At 42.1% G+C, this 15,048-nt stretch overlaps 1 protein-coding gene, 1 long non-coding RNA gene and 3 other non-coding genes across 7 annotated transcripts; 1 reads left to right on the forward strand and 4 right to left on the reverse strand.

The window, feature by feature from the left end:
• The first annotated feature begins 49 nt into the window (after nucleotides 1-49).
• Nucleotides 50-12,942, forward strand: LOC126405756 (fas-binding factor 1-like). 3 transcript variants are annotated; one of them, XM_050069657.1, is made up of 29 exons: nucleotides 50-524; nucleotides 692-722; nucleotides 2,470-2,517; nucleotides 2,624-2,669; nucleotides 2,751-2,820; nucleotides 2,905-2,955; nucleotides 3,050-3,173; nucleotides 3,303-3,383; nucleotides 5,169-5,300; nucleotides 5,397-5,532; nucleotides 5,779-5,933; nucleotides 6,015-6,108; nucleotides 6,190-6,645; nucleotides 6,731-6,796; nucleotides 6,892-6,962; nucleotides 7,907-8,113; nucleotides 8,214-8,266; nucleotides 8,354-8,401; nucleotides 8,499-8,630; nucleotides 8,757-8,857; nucleotides 9,019-9,225; nucleotides 9,856-9,963; nucleotides 10,172-10,311; nucleotides 10,453-10,571; nucleotides 10,801-10,977; nucleotides 11,060-11,197; nucleotides 11,305-11,404; nucleotides 11,497-11,633; nucleotides 12,805-12,942. In XM_050069657.1, exons 1-29 carry the CDS (start codon nucleotides 522-524, stop codon nucleotides 12,886-12,888), a joined length of 3,315 nt encoding a protein of 1,104 aa, XP_049925614.1. In that variant the 5' UTR covers nucleotides 50-521; the 3' UTR covers nucleotides 12,889-12,942. The 3 variants fall into 3 exon arrangements, with proteins under 3 accessions (XP_049925614.1, XP_049925615.1, XP_049925616.1); XM_050069658.1 differs by lacking the exon at nucleotides 7,907-8,113; XM_050069659.1 differs by lacking the exon at nucleotides 7,907-8,113 and having other exon boundaries at nucleotides 6,895-6,962.
• Nucleotides 12,466-14,594, reverse strand: LOC126405758 (uncharacterized). The gene is made up of 6 exons (XR_007571607.1): nucleotides 14,477-14,594; nucleotides 14,025-14,089; nucleotides 13,799-13,852; nucleotides 13,549-13,606; nucleotides 13,299-13,358; nucleotides 12,466-13,108 (listed from the first exon to the last, which is right to left on the reverse strand). It is a non-coding gene; the product is annotated as an uncharacterized LOC126405758 (long non-coding RNA).
• LOC126406197 (small nucleolar RNA R38) lies at nucleotides 13,200-13,269 on the reverse strand. The gene has a single exon (XR_007571664.1). It is a non-coding gene; the product is annotated as a small nucleolar RNA R38 (small nucleolar RNA).
• LOC126406196 (small nucleolar RNA R38) lies at nucleotides 13,445-13,513 on the reverse strand. The gene has a single exon (XR_007571663.1). It is a non-coding gene; the product is annotated as a small nucleolar RNA R38 (small nucleolar RNA).
• Nucleotides 13,684-13,757, reverse strand: LOC126406198 (small nucleolar RNA SNORD49). The gene has a single exon (XR_007571665.1). It is a non-coding gene; the product is annotated as a small nucleolar RNA SNORD49 (small nucleolar RNA).
• Nucleotides 14,595-15,048: the final 454 nt, after the last annotated feature.

The following is a 15,048-nucleotide window of genomic DNA, read 5'->3' on the forward strand; positions in this document are numbered from 1 at the left end:
ACCGCGAGCTGTAAACAGGAAGCGTGTGGCTCGCGCCGGTTGTGGAAACGTTGCTGCATCTAGATGCTTCCGAATTGCCGTTTGCTGTGTGCACAGCTCAAAGCTAAGACTTTATAATGATACGCATAAAGTTTGTATTATAAGACTGAATTACCGTATTGTTAAATGTCTAATATGACTAACGAACAGCGTTGTCCATTTTGTACGTAAGTAACTTACCTTCTGATGCTGCGTTTACGGTAGCGGCGGTGTTATTTGTTTCATTCGTTAACTTAACGTCACTTCACATAAACCGGGCAATTTTAAAAATGCTAAACGACTAAACACGACTGTATTTAATCATGAAACAACACGGTATGTAACCAGTTACGACCTACATCATGTATAGTGTCCTTAACGCGAAAGCTCATCGGTGTAACGGTGTGGTAACCAATGGAGACAGGAGACGCCTAATCAGATTTAGCTAGGTTAGCTAGCTAGCAAACTACTCTCACATTTAACCCCATCAGGAGACATTCGACATGGTGAGTCAGGCTGCTGCCAGTATCAACATTTCCATTATTTATTAGTGTTTACTGGATTCTTGGAAAAGTTAAACGCATGTTTTCTGTCACTTTGTATGTAAACGCAACTGATTTGCTTGAATTACATTATTCTATCTGTAACACAACATATTTATTGTCATTTACAGGCTGCAAAGCTGAAGGGCAAACCATCCCAAAGTAAGTTCAAGTGTTATTTGAATGCCGTAGTGTACCCCATAGTTATGCTGACTGATACACACTCACTGGCCACTTTATTAGGTACACCTTACTAGTACCAGGTTGGACCCCTTTTGCCTTCAGAGCTGCCTTAATTCTTGGTGTCATAGATTCAACAAGGTGCTGAAAACATGAGAACCTTCCGTTCCACCACATCCCAAAGGTGCTCTATTGGACTGAGATCTGGTGACTGTGGAGGCCATTGGAGTACAGTGAACTCATTGTCATGTTCAAGAAACCAGTTTGAGATGATTTGAGCTTTGTGACATGGTGCGTTATCCTGCTGGAAGTAGCCATCAGAAGATGGGTACACTGTGGTCATAAAGGGATGGACACGGTCAGCAACAATACTCAGGTAGGCTGTGGTGTTTAAACCATGCTCAGTTGGTACTAAGGGGCCCAAAGTGTGCCAAGAAGTTTAAACCATGCTCACCACACCACCACCACCAGCCTGAACTGTTGACACAAGGCAGGATGGATACATGCTTTCATGTTGTTTACACCAAATTCTGACCCTACCATCTGAATGTGGCAGCAGAAATCCAGACTCAGACCAGGCAACGTTTTTCCAATCTTCTATTGTCCAGTTTTGGTGAGCCTGTGTGAACTGTAGCCTCAGTTTCCTGTTGTTAGCTGACAGGAGCGGCACCTGGTGTGGTCTTCTGCTGCTGTAGCCCATCTGCTTCAAGGCTGGACGTGTTGTTTGTTCAGAGATGGTCTTCTGCAGACCTTGGTTGGAACCAGTGGTTATTTGAGTTCCTGTTGCCTTTCTATCATCTTGAACCAGTTTGGCCATTCTCCTCTGACCTCTGGCATCAACAAGACATTTTCACCCAGAGAACTGCTGCTCACTGATATTTTTCTCTTTTTGGGACCATCCTCTGTAAACCCTAGAGATGGTTGCGTGTAAAATTCCCAGTAGATCAGCAGTTTCTGAAATACTCAGACCAGCCCATCTGGCACCAAAAACCATAGCATGTTCAAAGTCACTTAAATCACCTTTCCTCTCCATTCTGATGCTCAGTTTGAACTTCAGCAGGTTGTCTTGACCATGTCTACATGCCTAAATGCATTGAGTTGCTGCCATGCGATTGGCTGATGAGCTGTTTGAATTAACGAGCAGTTGAACAGGTGTACCTTATAAAGTGGCTGGTGACTAATTTTACAACCAAGAAACTTAAAGTAGTAATGCCACAAAATACTAGTCATATAGAATACCAGAAAAACAGCATACAACTTAAACATATAAGAGCTGGTGGCAGTATAATTGAACACAAAGGTTTATTTCAAAACAAATACAAAATTAGAACTTGAGTCAAATAAAACAAAGTCCACGTTAATAAGGAAAAACAATATTCAGTTAAACTGATAATGTCCAGAATAAACTAAAGAGAAAGAAATTGCTTACCAGCACTTCTGCCCCATGTGACACTGAAGAAAGAATGAGTGGAATGGTGTTCAGGGTTTAAATCGGGGTGAGCAGGTGAACGCAGTCAGGTTAATGAGTGAACAAGGAACCAATCAGTGCTGAGGAAAGGAAGTGAGGTAAGTGAGGAAAAGTAGTGTCAAGATAAAGAAAATGTGAACCTTTACTACAGCAAGCATGCTTACTATTTTATATTCCATTTCTGCCAGTATTCCCTAAATCCTATAATAAGCTGAATTGTCTCAAGCTTGTGTGAATGTGTGTCCTCTTTGTTTTCCCAAGGTTTATTTGGAGATGACGATTTGCTCGACAGCTTATTTGATGATGAAAGTAAGTGAGCAGTTTTTAACCAAATAGTATTATTATACATTATTATTGTAATGTCACCGTGAGAGATTTGTGTTAAAATACTTCCTCTCATCAATTTGCTCACCAGAATTCCCAGTAAGGGGGAAAGCAACTCGCAGTGGACCACTGAATAGGTAAGTCGGAGGATTTGGAGAGTTACATACCACCACTTATAAATCATAACTCACTTTGTGTAACTTGTGTTTCTTCTGCAGCACTTCTGCCACTGATAACATCTTCAGTATGCTAGCACAGGAGGTAAAGAGGGATGGTGGGGACACTGAGGTATGTAGACAGAGATGTGAAGAGATACATGTATTTGTTCAGAGTATTTTAAGCTGCTATTTAAGTTACTATTTTCTGTCCAAGGACTCTGATGTCTCAGCGGCAGATCCCAACGACATACTGAAGAACTTGAAGGTAGCTCATTATCAATTTAGAGAATGCGGAGACAATGTTCAGCTTTGTAGTTGTCCTCTCACAGTGCCTGTTGTTTTTCTGTATCCCTGTACAGGACATGGATGATATGGACGCTGACCTCTTTGCATCAAAGAAAAAGCCCAGTTCAGCTCCTGCACAAACAGAGCCGAAGAAAGACTCTGCCACATTAGAAAGTAAAGTAAAACCAGAGGGAGCAGGTAATTCAGCGCACAGCGTTTCTTGCATAAATTATTTTTCTCATTATTAGCTTCACGTTATTACTGGCTTTGAAGTTTGCATTAAGAGTAGCAATCAGAGAGAGCTTGTGTCTCCCCTTGTTCACTCAGATGAACCCACCACAGGAGGGAGGAAGCCCAATTCTGCACCTTCATCTACAACGCAGAACTACAGGAAGTTAATCTTCTCCGGTAAGTGAGCCCCCCCGTCCAAATCCATCTCTGACACTGAGCTTTATATAACTCAGCAGCTGTTTACTAATAGCTTTGCTTTGTTTTTCTTGAACTGCTACATTCATTTAGACAGTGGTGGTGATGATGAAGGTGTTGGTCAGACACCCAGCACTAAAGGTACATTAGCACAGATATGTGTTTGGCCTTTTTACTTGTAGGTTGAATAATATCTGTGGGTCGTGTCAGTGGGTAGTTAGTGAACAAGAGAGGTACACACAACAAAAAGAGGTGATAGTTTGATATCCCACACAGATGTACAAATCTGGAATGTGTAAATTACTCACATGGACACCAGTCAGTGGTGGAGTGGAGGGTATACGCAATTACACAGGGGTATAGCCTTCTCTTTTTCTAGCTGTTAACCTCACCTATCAGCCAAAAAGCCATTAAAATATATAGGAAAGTATACCCACCTCCTCGTCAGTGGCCTACCTGTCTACCTAGCAGTACACCCACCTCATCAACTACCAATACAATACTGATACGTTTCTTTGGTACACCTGTACAATTTAATACAATAGCCCTTCATAAAAGCATATATTTGCCTTATTTGCATGGGACTAATATTATCTGGGGACTCCCCCTTCCCAAATGTGTGTGTTTCATGCAGTGCATTTACATGGGATAAGGGAAGTCAGTATTTTACTTAAATTTACGGACATTATCCCCTGGATATGATGCACACAGTCCACTCTATACACGAAAAAACACAGCACTACTAGAAGTGGTGAACAGCGTTAACCCCTTTTTTCCTTTTAAATGTGGGTTAAGGGCATCATGGTAGTGCAGTGTTTAGCATTGTCACCTCACAGCAAGAGGGCTCCAGGGGTAGAGGGTTCGAACCCTGGGGTGAGAGAGCCCTTCTGTGCATGTTTTCCCCATGTCAGCGTGGGTTTCTCCAGGTACTCCAGCTTCCTCCCACAGTCCAGAGACATGCAGGTTAATTGGTGACTAAACTGTCCGTAGGTGTGAATGTGAGTGTGAATGGTTGTCTGGCTCTATGTGTCAGCCCTGTGATAGTCTGGTGACCTGTCCAAGGTGTACCCCGCCTCTAGCCCAATGTCAGCTGGGATAGGCTCCAGCCCCCCCCCGCGACCCCTAACAAGATAAGCAGTTATGGAAAATGTAGGTTAAACAAACAAAAGCGATTCTGCCACACATTGTCAGTGTCATCACCTTTTGAAATTTCGCTCTTCTGATCAGTTTAAGCTTGCTTTTTCTGCAAATGGTTTCCATGCTGTGCAGTGAGATGAGGAAGGAATGTCATTTGAGGCGGAATATTTACTTTACAAATTACAGACATGGCAGATTTGCACAGGATTAAGATCACAGACGACTTCTGCAATGATTACAAATTACCAGAGGTCTGCAAGTAATAATAGTACCATATGTTGAGCTTACTGCCTTGTGTTAAAAAGTGTTTCTCTTATTTTTCTCCACCACTTTTTACATATCTATAAGGGGAACAGTATAAAAAAGTCTGTCAGTAAATGCAATCCAATTCAACACCACCAACAACTATTGTATTGAACAGGTGCAAACAGGTGTACCTAATAAACTGGTAACTTAGTGAATAAACATATAGTATATGCTCGTAATTTATTTGAACACAATTACTTTGTTGTATGTGATATTTTAAAAATGTATCATAAGAAAGTCAATACAGATATAAAACCTCGTTATCATTTAAAGCTTTACCGCCTGGTGTCCAAATAAAAGTAAAGAATCTAATTTCCTCTGCAGATCCAGACGACCCGCTGGCTGATCTTGACGACTTGCTTCCAGATGAAACCAAGCCTGAACCTAAATCAAACCTACAGCAGTCCAAACCTGAAAAATCTCCCTCAGCATCTCCTATCCTAAAGACTGAAACATGTGAGACTTAAATGGTCCATAATTCTTAATTTTCAAACTTCAAACAAACACTGAAGTACTGTATGTGTTTGAGTGTGTATACTCTTTGTTCAACAGCTAAGGCAGCCAAAAAACGAAGGGATCTCACATTTGATGATGATGATAAGGATGACCTAATGGATGCCCTGGGATTTGACAGTGATAAAAGCAGCGCCAGGAAAAAAGACAGTGTGCTTTGGTCCAACAAGGAGAGGTAACAGCTCTGCTCTCACTCACACTGTCTCACTGTTATTGTTTTTATTTATAGTGCTCCAACGATGAATAATTACTGCCTTAGTGCTTTGAGCTTTGGGCTTAGGGGTGCCACAAAACAAAGCCAAACCGTGGTGATGTTTTATGAAGCAACATCTTTCAGCATCAGGCAACTTTTATTGTCTTCTTTTGTGTCTTAACAAAATCTCTTTTGCCTTTCCCTTCTGTTGTGTCCCCCTGTCCTCAGGAGTGGGACCCCTCAGAGACCTCTCACTGCAGTAGACGGGATCCTGGAGAGTTTGACTTCACCTCGTCTTCTGGAGCGACCTGCGACGGGCGAGAAGAAGGAGCAGCCTCAGCCTCAAGAGAAGCAGCAAAAAGAAAAGATCCCTACTTTGAAAGGTAGTAAAGCAACCTTGATCTTCTGCTCTCATGAGTAGGAGAAGAGTAAAATATTTAAACTTGTATGTTCCCATTCGTCAGAGACACTTTTCGAAGACGACCTCACATTTGGCTCCTATCAGCCCACTCTGGGATCCATGCTTGAAGGGCGCCTGTCCCGTAGACAGTCAGTCAGGTGTGTGTGAAGTCTGATTTTGGTGTTTTACAGCAGCGTTTTTTGCCTGAAACTGAACACTACATGTTTTCTCATCATCAGATTTTCTACAGAGGACGTCTCTACGCCAGAGAAGAAACCAAAACCCACCACCCCCACCACCTTACGACACCGCAACTCAGCTGACTGGCTCGGCCTCAAGACAAACGATGACCTCACCTTTCTAGAGGGCGATGCCAAAGAGACCAAGACTTCAACAGAGTCTCCAAAGGCTCCTGCCTCTCCTTCAATAGAGAGAAGACCCTCCCTGACTGGCAGTCATGCCACATCTGCTGCAAAAATGGCAGCTGACACCCCAGCGACAACTGATAATGTCGCCAAACAAACCAAACCAGAGGTCTCTAAGAGCCAGAAGAAAGAAGAGGAGGAAGATGATTGGTTAGCAGGAGTACTGAGCAGGAAGAAGGTGCCATCAGTGTCAAAGTCTGAGGCAAAAACATCCAAGCAGGAAGACGCTTTGGGCCTGGGAGAGGAAGTGGATCTGGAGTCGACTGTTAGGTACACAACAAAGGAAATACAGTGACACAATGACAGACGAAGCGTGTTCCTCAGCCCTGAATGATAACCTGCTCTTGTTTTTTAGTAAACAAGTCACTTCACAAGCTCCCAGGGGCAGAGAGGACACTCTTACATCTGTCAGAGAAGCTAAGTAAGGTATTTTTTTTTATCTAAATCCATTAAACCCGTGATCTGTGAGTGAAAATTTGTTTGCTATTTTTGTCATTCTGCTTTTGTTTTGTGCAGTAGTCCTTTTCTTGGACAGCCCAGCCCCAGTGCTCACTCCACTCCTGTCAGAGAGGCGAGGACCGAGCAAGGTATTTATCCAGATATACTACTCTTCAGTTACTCTGTGTATTAAAATAGTGACTTTCTTGGCAGCTTTGCACATTAGCAGTAGAAGCCTTCTTTTATCCCATTAATGAATCATTCATTCTCATTGATTCTGAGAAATTAAACACATCACACAGCAGTTATGAGCCCCACATCTGGTACCACAGGGCCTGTACACATGCTGCGTTTTTTTCACCCTCAAATCCATTGTTTTCAATGTAGACGCACAGAACATGTACTCAAAGGTGAGAATGACACCGTTAAGGCACGCAAGCATCCCCAAACGCCTCTTTTCAGGGCACGTCAGCAACACCCTGAGATGAAGTACAACTTTTGGAACGCAGCTAAGGGTACAGCATGTCATGTGACGTGGAACAGCCAATCACAATTGGAAGATATCTTCCTTTTCTTCTCTAAATATCAGTCTATTAAACCTATGGAGAAGAAGTTGATCACAAGAATTTTACATCTGTCCTACGAACAACAGTTTAGGCCAATTACATATTAAGAAACAACACTTGGAAGAAATCGGCTCCTAAATTGGAATATCTATGACATCATATACAGTGCTGGTTAAGGTTGCCTTGCAAATTTGGACGCAACCTGCTTCTCTGCCCTTGAAACCTCGCACAGGGTACATGCAAGAGTAGCACCCAGCATCCGACCTTCCCAGACAGTTAAAGACACAGCATGTGTCCCGGCCCTCATTTTACCTCATGTCACATCCAACTCATAACATTCTGCTCCCCCTCTCAAACAGATACCACTCCCGCTTGTCCCTCCACTCCACCACATTCCCCTTCTTTAATCACAGAGCATACACCCACCACCCAACCTTACCTCCCCTCAGACTTAACATCCCCCTCAGGGACTGCACTCCATGCTAAAGTAGACCTCGGACAAACTCTAAATTCGTCTCATCCCTCAGATTGCCCTCCTCAAGTTACTGCTCCTTTACCGGCCTCTGCTGCTAGCGTTAGCCTCGCCCAACCCCATCCTCAGTCCCAACCCCAACACCTATCCTCCAACAAGGGATCCAGGGTGCCAAGTGGGCCCGTTCAGGCTTCGGATGAAACCCTGCAACAGCAGCCGCTGCCCAACCCCATCTCTGCTATACCTTCTGGCTCAGTGTGGTGTATGTAACTTTGGGAAAATCTGATGTAGTTTCAGATGCAGTATTCACTTTGATATCTAAGGCGAGCAGGTAAATATGATGATGGTTGTTTTCTTTCCAGCTGTTCCACAGCAAAACCAGTTGCAAAATGCATCAGCTGCCATCCAACAACAGGTATTCATGCTTTTCTGTAATATATTTTACAGAATTTGGGCGATTGTAAACTAATTTTTTGAAATCCTTTCCATATCTTCTGTGAAGGTGACACTTTCAGCAGACAGTCTGCAGCAGCTGCTTCTACAACAGCAAGTAAGATCATAAAAGTCTCTGCTTGTAGATTTATTAAAAATGTAAGAACCCATTTACCACCTGGTTTGTTCTTGACTTGTTTACTCTTCTCCTAAAGATGATGCAGTCTCAGTTGCTGGGTCTTGGGGGTGTTGTGGATGCAGGGCTCCTGCAGAGACTCAAAGAGAGAGAGCAGCCGCCTGGAGATTATCAAGCGTTACAGGCTCGCATCATCCAGCTGGAGGGACAGGTACATTAACGCTGCTGTCATGATGAGAGGGAAGGGAGTAATAACCTTCCCTGCTGTCCCAAATCCTCTTCCTATGTGACATCCATGTACCTGCACAGCCTGAACTGTCTGTGTGTTACTGTCCAGGTGAAGACCCTGCAGCTGGAGCGAGACCAAAGCCAAATGTTGCTAGAGTGTGTCCAGCAGAGGCATAAACAGGATATGGAACTAATGGAGAACGCACACAAGTAGTTTATTCGTCCACCACACACACATACACACACACACACACATATGTAGTGCCTGTGTACATGTTTAACATACATTATGTATAATTCCCTGCACTTCAAGCAGCTTATGTGTGTCCGTGTACTGAACTCATACTGTAAGGATTTCTGTGCACGTCCAGGACTCGAGTGAAGCTTCTCGAGGAATCGGCAGCCCAGAGGGAGACACAAACACGGCAGGAGTGTGAAGACCTAATGGATCGCCTGGCTGCAGTAACACGATCGGCTGAGCAGGAACGCTCGGAGCTGCAGGCACAGTACCAGCGCAAACTGGCCCAGGCCCAGCAAGAGAGAGACTGCGAGGTGGAAAGACTCAAGGACCTGCAGAGGTATTGAAACTCAAAGCTTTGGAAATGCCTGTCCTGACTTGGGACTTGAATGGAAAGACCTGAGACTTATTTGTGACTTGCAAAACAATAACTTGGTCCCACCTCTGACAAGTAATGTATTAGCCCCAAATGTTCTCCCTAAATCTACGCTATTCTCTACAGAAATCTAAGCTAGTTAAGAAAATGTTCTTTTGTTGGCCAAATATTTTATTCAGAGTGCTGAAGACCGTATGTACTTTGCACTGTTACCAAGATTTGTAACTTAAAAATAGTAACATCAGTCATTTTTTGTCAGGAGTAAATGTAAGGAGTGAAAATTAGTCATCCTTAACATTTGCTGTGTCATGGTTTTAGAATGATGAAGACACTTTGATTCAAAATCAGATGAAGGCTCAAACAGGATGATTTTTTTTCTTGGCAACTCTCATGTTTTTCCTGAATGATGTGCAGATTTTTAGCCATTCTATTATGTCAAATATCTTGAGGAATAGTGCATATCGTTGTCGTGAAACTGGGAAAATTATATCCCTGATAACTTCTTAAGTCCCAGAGTGAGCATATTGATTCTTTTAATAATAAACTTTAAAGTTTACCACATATTTGTTGTATTTGTACCACTTTGCTGTCAAGGAAATCTATCTTGGAGATGAAGAAAGACCACGAGGATCATGTCCAGAGACTAAAGAAATTAAAGGAGGAGGAGATTGATGCAGTTACGAGCGCAACATCTCAGACCAGGTTAGATTTGATCAAAGTACGTTTTTGTGTGTAATACTAGTTTCAGTGCTGATATTTCTATTATATACAGTATGTAGAAAGAGCAAACTACAACTGAAGAATGTCTGGAATTATTGTTTTTTATTATATTTTATATCAAAACAGATTACCTACATTTCAGAGATTTTTGTATTATCTACTAGCAGTTCTGTGTGTTTTTTTTGTCCAGATCTCTTAAAGTGGTGATTGAGCAGATGGAGCAGTTCTCCTCTCGGCTGGGTGATCTGTCTTCTCGGGTGGAGAGCACACACGAACACGCGGCTCATGGCCTGGAGGAGGGGGCACGGCACAGGGACGAGCAGCTTCGAAGTACTTATACACACAAACACACATTTACATGCATGCACACGCTTTGCACAAATAGGTCAAGATACACATTGCCTAATAGCCTACTTTAGTTGGTATCACATTGCAAGTGGTTTAAGGTCATTCTCCTAATTCCCGTTTCAGTGGTGCAGGACTGTCTGGCCCAGCAGCAGAAGGCGATGGCGGAGGAGAGAGCGTACCTCAAGGAAGTCATTTCCAGGATGGACACTCAGCTCAGTGAGCAGCAGAGACAGCTTGAGAAGGTCAGGGTAAAATCTGACTTTAAAAACAGACTATTTTTAGGATACCTGCATTTTCTTTGACATAGCAGGAGGCAAAAACACCTGCAGTGAAGACTGATGCTTTTCCCTTCAAAGACTGGAGATACCTTTTTTGTATGCCTCAGGAGCGCTGGAGGATGACAGCAGCACAGGCCAAGGCAGGGACTCCGAAGGACAAATAAATATACCTTTCTCTCTGTGTCTGTTGCAGGAACAAGGGGACCTAAAACTTCACAATGCAGAGCTGAAACAAAAGGAGATGGCTTTGGCACAAGAGAAAGAAACTCTGGACAGACTGAAAGAAGAAGTGAACAGAGAGAAAGAGAAAATAAGCAGCACAGCGTTGAGACTCAAGACACGAGCCCAGGAGGTGGAGGCCTTTAGCAAGGTAGGATCACACCACGCAGACCCCTACATGTAGTGCTGTAATAAGTCATGTCTGAGTTTTGTCCACGCTGTGCTGTTTGCAGCTCGCTGCGGAGAAGTTCGAGGAAGGAGAACGAGCGCTGCAGGAGGCGAAACGTGTGGAGGCTGAGCACGAGGCAAGGCTCAGAAATATCCATACCCAGGCAGAGCGGCTGAGGCAGCAAGAGCAGCGAATCCTTCAGGTGACACCTCTCTGTACGATATTTAACAGATCAGGCTTCTATTTTACAAAAACAATAGATGAACAGCACATAAATGGTTACTGCGTGGTAAACACTTCTCATCACAGGAGCGAGTGCGGTTAAATCATCTGCAGGAGGACACAGAGAGGCTGAGACAAGTCGCTCCAGTTACATCTTTAACACAAATGATTCCACCTGTTTTACCAGGTGAGATCAAAGCTGGGTGTTGGCCATCGTTCAGCAAAAAGTACTTGTCCAATATAAAGTGTATAACATGGTTTTGTTATATTTATCTTTAGACGCAGGTTCAGTGTTGCCAAACCCGGAGCTGCAATCAACCCTGAATGTTCCTCCTCCAACGACAACTTCATGTGCCAACTCTAAATCCATGGCTCTTCAAGCTAGTCTGGCTCTGTGGAGGTACACTTCAGAAAAGGTAACCAGTGGAGATAGAAGTTAAACTAAAGGTATAGGGAAGCGTCTCAGCAGACAGGGTCATAGGGGATGATTAAGAACGGTTACTTTAGTATAAGTCTTTACATTGTTTTAAGTTTGTTTTAAAGTCTTCCTTTTAAGTTACATTATAATTACTAGCAACTTGAGATTTTTACTTGGGTTTCTCAGTGTTCCAAAAAGTAGTCACATTATCATAATGATTGGTACATGACTTAGCATTAAAGGTGACAAACCTTCAAAAAGCTGTTTGATGAAAGATTGCAAGTATTGGAGATAGAAATTTACATAACTATATTGGTATACAAGCTGTGTGTCAGACACGAGGCCTGAAAAAGACAAGTCAAGCAGCTGCAGCAGATGGTGGTGGGAAAAAACAGTCAAGTCAGACAGTTTCCAGCAGCCTTCAAAGAATAAACACAAAGTCACAGAGATATTTCTATCCTGTTGCGTCCATCTGTAGGCTGTGATTTGCAAACTATGTTATAACATTGTCAGCCATACAGTGTTTAATAGATGAAACCTTAATTGCATGAGATTTTTAGCCTAGAATCCAGCATTAAGTATTAGATTTACACAAAATTAGGATTTTCTAAAAAAACATGGCATCTGAGGTCAAAACTAAGAGCCAATCAGCTTTTTGTTTAGGTGACAGCTAGGCGTTTCCCAGCATACCCTGGGTCTTGCACAAATTTAACCAGCATGCACTGTGTAGTGATCTTGAACAAACTTAATGTCATCATAACACAATATAAGCACAGGACCATCATTATTAGTCGTCATTTACGACATGAAGAAATCTGAGGTCAACTCATTGAGGTCCTAGTGGTACTTAACATTTTGCTGAGTCCTTAACACTTCAAAAAATAAAATGAAACTGCAATTTGATCAGCGTTAACTGCACCAGAGATGATTATTAAACATTAAGGACTTACAATTCAAAAGAACACAAGTAGGTTGTCACTGTAGATTTTTAATGTCAATCTGGAATTGAAACAAGCTCATTACAACATGTGACTCATCCACAATAAACACATTTACTAAGCTACAGTGACAGCTTCCAGCAGTCGATGGCAAAAAAATCTAGAAACAGTTGTCTTTGAATGTTTCAAAGTTTGCTTTTCTGTTCCTAATTACTTTCTTCCTCCCCACAGGACCAGGAATTCCTCGCAGAGGAGCAGATCTTCTTGGAGAATTTGAAAAAGAAATCATACAGATCCCCCTTCAACACAGATTGACCAACACATGCTGGGTGCTCCCAGTAAGATTTAGGCTACTTTTCATGTGTAGAATATATTTAAAATGCGCCACTGTGCTTGAAATTTTATACAGTTCATAATTTTATTAAACATGTTTTAGATTAAACATGGCTTCATTTTTATACTGACAAATCTACTGCATTTAATACACACTTCTGGATCTATCCCAAGCTGGTGTTGCATCCACTTCCGATTTCATCTGCAAGTTAGGGAAAAAGGGAGATTAACACTTTCACACTCATGATATACTACTTTAGTTAGCCAAAGATGTGCCGTTTCTGTATCTGTAGTCAAGCCTCAGGTTACCATGACTCCACACTTTAGTTCAGACAGGGATAACATGTTTCATCACTGGCTAGACTTTATCATTAAGTCTTAAGGGCATTTACCTGTTCAACATTTCTCAGCACCTGTGTGTTGCCTTAGTCTTCTTTGCAGATTTTCAAGACCTGTAGGGAGAAATTCTGTATTTAGATCATGTATACCAGTAAAATTCAAACAACTATCGTCAGCCAAACGTGTACTGTTTCTGCAGTCAAGCCTCAGGTTACCATGACTCCACAATTAGTTCAGACAGGGATAACTTGTATCATCACTGGCTTGATTTTATCATCGAGAGCTAAGTCTTACAGTATTTACCTGTTCAGCTCTCATCAGCTCCCACGTGTTGTCGTAGTCTTGCTTTGAAGATCAAAACCTGTAGAAAAAAATTACATCTTTATCTTATCAAGTGTTCAGAGTGGGTGCACCACAGACAAAAGGTTCAACAGCATTTCTCAGAACAGCTAATACCATCGTCAGTTATCGCATCAGACGGCACTTCCTATGCGGCAGTTTTCATCACTGAATCTGTGGTAAAGTTGATCATGAGCAGTAAAGGGGTACAAACCTTTTCACCAGGGCTCCTCACGTTAGCAGGCAGCGTGAAGTGGGACACGTGAACCTGTAATGAGACAGTTCATTAGTGATAGTTCAACAGCAACATGTGACTCACACATAAGCCCGCTTCATGTCAGATGCCACTGATTTCCTCACTTATATTTTTAGACAGGGTGCAAAATCATGTTCACTGCATTTATTCAGAATTAAAAATTACACCACTATGTCAATCTTACCTTTCATTTCGCTGAAAGGCTGCTTCTCTTGGCATGAAGATGAGCCTCATCCGCCCAAGCTGCACCTTAAGTCAAAATATATCGAATAAAATCAGACAGTAGATCTCAAATCGGACATTATGTTATGGGCTGCTGACCAAAGAAGGCCATGCTCCTCACCGCCCCTATAGTAGGCTAAATAACACTGTGCAACGCTAAATTAATATTTTAGTTTATTTCCATGTTACTCTACACACGAGTAGATTTAATGCATGTTGTCTGTTGCTCACAATCACCTACTTATAACCCTTTTGTAACTTTAGCACATCATGCTCTTCTTGCACGTGTTAGCTTAACTTAAGGCTAGCTAACAACTAGCAGCACGCTAGCACATTTCATATGAAACCGCCTCCAGACTAGTTAAATAGTTAACTAAATAGTTAAAGTCTCAATAACTACTCTTAAAATATTACCTGTTCACGGCGGCTCATCTGCAGTTAAGTCCATATGTAGACGTAAATTTAAAAAGACATGTGACAACGGCATGTTGAAGAGCAGTGGAGTTAGCTCGCTACCACCCCGCCAGTGAAAGAGCTTAAGAACGAAAATCTCGCGTGATGATGCTTTTATATGTTGTAAACGTCATATCCCACGTGATTACTGACCCGGTGTCGTAAAAGTTTAACTTGTATTTTTCGCGAAAAAGAACAAGAAAGTACTAGCTATTAATAGACTCAAAAATAACATTAAATATTTCATTTCGATTTTAATTAGATTTATTAAAAATAGCGACAAATATATGCGAAGTGAAACAGTGTAAAAACGGTGAGTATCATACAAATACGACACAAATGCCCCAAAAATACATGAAATGGACTGATAAGTTTCAACCATGGACATTTTTTGTCTCGTTACAGTGACGGTAAAACTATGTACAGTGTGTTAATTATTTGTTTACCGTGAGTCTCATTATTCAACAAACTATAAGTCATAAAGATGAAGTTAAACCTCTAGAGCAGGGGTGTCAAACTCATTTTAGTAAAAC

This window comes from Epinephelus moara, chromosome 18, assembly GCF_006386435.1.
Source record: "Epinephelus moara isolate mb chromosome 18, YSFRI_EMoa_1.0, whole genome shotgun sequence".
Taxonomy (NCBI): Eukaryota; Metazoa; Chordata; class Actinopteri; order Perciformes; family Serranidae; genus Epinephelus; species Epinephelus moara.

Bases quoted from the DNA above. Each gene is read 5' to 3' on its own strand.
- LOC126405756 (XM_050069657.1), top strand. The intron at 3,174-3,302 runs GTAATTCAGCGC...TTGTTCACTCAG, and splicing joins AGTAAAACCAGAGGGAGCAG to ATGAACCCACCACAGGAGGG. The intron at 5,533-5,778 runs GTAACAGCTCTG...CCCTGTCCTCAG, and splicing joins CTTTGGTCCAACAAGGAGAG to GAGTGGGACCCCTCAGAGAC.